The following is a 5,831-nucleotide window of genomic DNA, read 5'->3' on the forward strand; positions in this document are numbered from 1 at the left end:
GGCTTATCAATAGGCATAAACACAATGTATTTATATGGTTACAGTCCTCAAATATTGAATTTAATGAATTGAATTTAATTGAATCAATTTAATTAGATTAACCTCAGCCGGTAGTGACAACTAAGTAATATATACCTAATAGGCTAATGTAAAACAATAGCCTATCGTTGGTTAGGCTATGGGTTGTTCGGGTGTTTCTTTCTTGGCATGGGATTTTAATGAACTCGCGTGAGCAAGCTTCTCACTCGCACTTTGACTTTTTCCTCATCTGTGGTTCAGAAAACTACACATTCTTCCAAGCTCCAAGGTGTGCAGCCGTAGTTCTCGTTCCTTACAGCAGATGGCAGCATATTTCTGTTCTGGACTCGAGCAAGGAGCTGTCCTTGGTTCTGAAATACCGCATACAGGTTCCACTCATTTTGGGAATGAGCTTATTTGTCAATCACATTTAGAATTACATATATTATGAATTAAATACCATTTATACTTAAATTATTTTATATCACACTGCTAAATAATATTAGTTTTTGAACTTTGATAAATATATTGTCATCATTTGAAGAGAATTACTCCTCTATGTCCAATGAGATTAAACGCGTTTTCAGCTTGTAATTCATTTAAAACAAAATATCAATCGACTAAAACAAAAAATCTTTATTTTTTTATTTCATAAATAAATAGTTACTCGCAATGCAGGAAACTACTTTAGTTTTTTGCACAATTTGATTAGGCTACAGAAGTACACAAGAATATATCGCAAAAAATGAGAAAATATATATTTTTTAAGTAGAAAATAAACAGAAGAGGGAGAAGCTCCTCTCTTTCTCTTTAATATGCAGCTATCGAAAGGACTCCGCAAGGGAGAGCAGAGAAACAGAACTCCGCGGCGACCTCATGCAATGGCCGTCTGACGTATACCTACTGCTGCTGGTAGCTTATAAATGAATTCACGTCGTCACCAGGCGCAGATCATTTGCAGGACCAGTGAGCGCCCCGACCGTCAACAAACACATGCGCACACACACACTGGTACCAGTACGCGTCATGCGTCCTCGGAACGAGGGAACAGGCACAGGAACTCCGATGGACCCCGGTAGAACTTACACCGGCGCCAGCACGAGGGACTGACTGAGCCTCCAGGTTTGCCATTTGGTTACCTTGTCCAGTCCTACCGGACGCGCCTATCGGGTGTCCCATGCCCCTGACGCACTATGGATTTTATAAACAACGTCAGTGACAACAGCAATTCGACCACAGACTTCCCCGACGTCGTGGATGTCATTCCAAAGTGGGGAGACAATGAGAATGCAACGGGGTCTAGAAGTGTGCCTGAGGTGGAGCTGAGTTACCAGGTGGTCACCTCTCTGCTGCTCGGCGCGCTCATCCTCTGTTCCATATTCGGCAACGCGTGCGTCGTCGCCGCCATTGCGCTGGAGAGGTCGCTCCAGAATGTGGCCAACTATCTGATCGGCTCGCTAGCCGTTACAGACCTCATGGTATCAGTTCTGGTACTACCCATGGCAGCCCTCTACCAAGTCCTGAACAAATGGACTCTGGGACAGGAGATATGTGATATATTCATCTCCCTGGACGTGTTGTGCTGCACGTCGTCCATTCTGCATCTGTGCGCAATTGCCCTGGACAGGTACTGGGCTATCACGGACCCCATAGACTATGTGAACAAAAGGACACCCAGGCGAGCAGTGATGTTAATCAGCGTGACTTGGCTGATTGGGTTCTCAATCTCCATCCCTCCAATGTTAGGCTGGAGGAAAGCCGAGGACAGGGCGAACCCGGACGCCTGCACCATCAGTCAGGACCCGGGTTATACCATCTACTCCACGTTCGGAGCATTTTACATCCCACTTATCCTCATGCTGGTCCTCTACGGGCGGATATTCAAGGCAGCCAGGTTCCAGGTTTGGAAAACTGTGAAGAAATCGGAAAAGGTAAAAGTGTCGGACAAGTGCTTGGCCGTGTCGCCGGCTATTTTCCACAAGAAGATTAATGGAGAGGCGGGGGGCAAGAATTGGAAGCGCAGTGTGGAACCTACATTCAACTCCCCGTGCGTAAACGGCTCGGTGAAGCACGGGGAGGACGGCGAGTCGTTGGAGATCATAGAAGTGACCAACAATTCTAAGAACCACCTTCCTCTCCCCAACACTCCACAGTCCTCACAAGGGTTTGAGAACAGGAACGAAAAGAACACGGAGGCTAAGAGGAAAATAGCTCTGTCCAGGGAGAGGAAAACGGTAAAGACGCTCGGTATCATCATGGGCACTTTTATTTTCTGCTGGCTGCCCTTTTTCATCGTGGCGCTGGTCTTGCCTTTCTGTGCGGAGAGTTGTTACATGCCAGAGTGGCTGGGCGCCGTCATCAACTGGCTGGGCTATTCGAACTCTCTCCTCAACCCCATCATTTATGCCTACTTTAACAAAGACTTCCAAAGTGCTTTCACTAAGATCATAAGATGCAAATTCCACAGACCGTGAGACATTTCGTCGTAAAGTGTTAGCGTTAACTTCCAATGAGTTAATGAAACAGAAAAAATAAACATGTTATTTTCAGGGACAGTCTCTAGCCTACGGTGTGAATTAGAAACAGAATAGCCTACGGCACATATACAGTGAGACGTGGAGAGAGACAGGAAGTATGTTTGCATATGCTGTGTAAGCTGCTCCTGTCTAGCATATGCGATATTGTAAATATCTGCCAGGCATCGTATTCCCATGCAAGATGTGTCATTCAAATACAAATGTTCTGAATTCTTGCATTGCCATCCACGAGACACGCGCGCCGCGTTGCGACTACGACGCGAGGGTTTCTGTCCTAGATCACACCAAGCTTTGTAGCACAGAAACAATAAAAAAACGATCGAAAAACTACAACTTCTGATTGTAACGTCTACTCTTTGCGCACAAAAATAGGAAAGCGTTCAATGACATTCGTAAAAAGAAAGAAAAGGAAGAAAATACATATGAAGAGTTTATTTCCAAAACGCTATATTCATATATTTTCCCACATTTGTGGGTTTTTTTCATTAAAAAAAAGGATTGCGTACTGGCACCATCATGTGTGTGTAAAATATGACTGTTCTCTGGATTCTTGGATTTTAAATGTGTTTTTTTTGCAAAACGCTATATATCCATCCATTGTTTAGCTGGAATGGAATGTTCATATCCTGTACATTTGATTGTGATATGTGGTTGTCTCACCTAGTTATCTTAAAGATGAAGGTACTTACTGTAAATCACTCTGGATAAGAGCATCTGCTAAATGACAAAAATGTCAAATGTAAATGTTTTACATACAGATACCATATTACTCTATTGAATTCTTTTTTGAACATTTTTAAAACATTGATATCACAAATGTATCATTTGTACAGTCCTTTATTAAAAATGTAGTTATTTGTGACATTTGACTGTGTACAACCTAGCAGTACTACTTATTTCTGAGAGTGAGGCGGATATATAGCATTTTAAAAAAAGCATGATTATTTGTCTCTTTGAAGTGAAACCACCAAGTGAAAAAAGATAAACAAATACATGTATGTCATTGAACAACCCCATGCCATGATTAGATAATGAAAAAATACACCTATTTCTTTCATATTTTATTTCAACAATAAAATCTCATTTACAAACTTTTCTGAAAATGGATATATAGCATTTTGGATGAAATTTCATATTTTGAGATTAAATTATCTGAGTATAATCTATCATTCTGGAATTATTAAATTTCACGAACGGAGAGGCAAACTCTTTATGCAATGTTGAGTGAATCATAGATCAAATACGGACACAGACAGTATAGTATATATTGGACTGAATATGAAGTGGATTTGGGAGGTGTGAGATATTTATGTTAGTGGGTGAGAGAGCTATGTATTGATCTGCACAGTAAAGAGGTATTGAGTTAAACAGTTCCAACTTCTATCAACTCTATCTAAGGCAAAATGAGATATGCAATTTTCAAAAATGGAAACAGTTAAGATATGCTATCAAGGACTGGATCTGTCACACACACACACACACACACACACACACACACACACACACACACACACACACACACACACACACACACACACACACACACACACACACACACACACACACACACACACACACACACACACACACACACACACATAGTGGTTACAGAAGAAGGCAGAGGCTTTGGTTCAGAGGCAGCTGTAAATGGAAACAAAAGCTCGAGGCACCTTTGAAATGCATTCCAATAAAGATTCTAACCACATACAGAAATGTATTACATAGATTCTAGCCATACATGTAAATGCATTATGTAAATCAGAACCTTTCATATAAATATGAAACAGTTCCTAAAGTTATCCAGAAATGCATTGCTTTCAAATCGCCAACTCTATGGCAACTGAATAGAATACAACAGAGAAAGAGAGAAAAAGAGAAACAGTGGGATAGGTTACACATGATCTTACAGAACCAGCACTGACTCCCAGCAGGCATCACAGCTGTCTGGTCTAGAAGCAGTGATCATGACGTGTGGGCAGGCGGTAGACTGCAGAAGCATGGAGCATGTCTATTCTCTCCCGATGCAACCTGAAGAAAATGAAGACCATCGACATAATTGCAGGCAACAGAGATATGGCATGACTTGCTCTTTTAATTATGGCTTATTTTGTCATATGTTAGCTGTCAGTCAAACTAACCTTAACCATAATGAAAATATACACCTGACCTCAGAACAGTGGAGTAACCTTCCCTAACTTTGGGGATATACTATATCAAAACAAATCAAATTGTATTGGTCACATGGGCCGAATACAACAGGTGTAGTAGACCTTACAGTGAAATGTTTACTTATGAGCGGCTAACCGACAGTGCAGTTTCAAAAAATCTAGATAAGAATAAGAGGAAGAAAAACAAGTAATTAAAGAGGAGCAGTAAAAAATAACCTTATATACAGTGGGTGCCGGACCAGAGTCAATGTGGAGGCTATATACAGGGGGGTGCCGGTACAGAGTCAATGTGGAGGCTATATACAGGGGGTGCCGGACCAGAGTCAATGTGGAGGCTATATACAGGGGGGTGCCGGACCAGAGTCAATGTGGAGACTATATACAGGGGGGTGCCGGACCAGAGTCAATGTGGAGGCTATATACAGGGGGTGCCGGACCAGAGTCAATGTGGAGGCTATATACAGGGGGTACCGGTACAGAGTCAATATGGAGACTATATACAGGGGGTACCGGTACAGAGTCAATGTGGAGGCTATATACAGGGGGGTGCCCGTACAGAGTCAATGTGGAGGCTATATACAGGGGGGTGCCCGTACAGAGTCAATGTGGAGGCTATATACAGGGGGGTGCCGGTACAGAGTCAATGTGGAGAATATATACAGGGGGTACCGGTACAGAGTCAATGTGGAGGCTATATACAGGGGGTACCGGTACAGAGTCAATGTGGAGGCTATGTACAGGGGGTACCGGTACAGAGTCAATGTGGAGACTATATACAGGGGGTACCGGTACAGAGTCTATGTGGAGGCTATATACAGGGGGTGCCGGTGCAGAGTCAATGTGGAGGCTATGTACAGGGGGTACTGGTACAGAGTCAATGTGGAGTCTATATACAGGGGGTACTGGTACAGAGTCAATGTGGAGTTTATGTACAGGGGGGTGCCGGACCAGAGTCAATGTGGAGGCTATATACAGGGGGGTGCCGGTACAGAGTCAATGTGGAGGCTATATACAGGGGGGTGCCAGACCAGAGTCAATGTGGAGACTATATACAGCGGGGTACCAGTACAGAGTCAATGTGGAGGCTATATACAGGGGGTGCCGGTAC

At 43.0% G+C, this 5,831-nt stretch overlaps 1 protein-coding gene across 1 annotated transcript; it reads left to right on the forward strand.

Moving 5' to 3' along the window:
- The first annotated feature begins 976 nt into the window (after window positions 1-976).
- LOC110536357 (5-hydroxytryptamine receptor 1A-alpha) lies at window positions 977-3,963 on the forward strand. The gene has a single exon (XM_021622104.2). The coding sequence runs from the start codon at window positions 1,212-1,214 to the stop codon at window positions 2,490-2,492; it is 1,281 nt and encodes a 426-aa protein (XP_021477779.1). The 5' UTR covers window positions 977-1,211; the 3' UTR covers window positions 2,493-3,963.
- Window positions 3,964-5,831: the final 1,868 nt, after the last annotated feature.

The sequence above is a fragment of the Oncorhynchus mykiss genome, chromosome 11 (genome assembly GCF_013265735.2).
Source record: "Oncorhynchus mykiss isolate Arlee chromosome 11, USDA_OmykA_1.1, whole genome shotgun sequence".
In the NCBI taxonomy this organism is placed as follows: domain Eukaryota; kingdom Metazoa; phylum Chordata; class Actinopteri; order Salmoniformes; family Salmonidae; genus Oncorhynchus; species Oncorhynchus mykiss.

What these genes read in the sequence shown, in the direction of transcription:
- LOC110536357 (XM_021622104.2), top strand. Translation starts at nt 1,212, where the DNA reads ATGGATTTTATAAACAACGTCAGTGACAACAGCAATTCGACCACAGAC.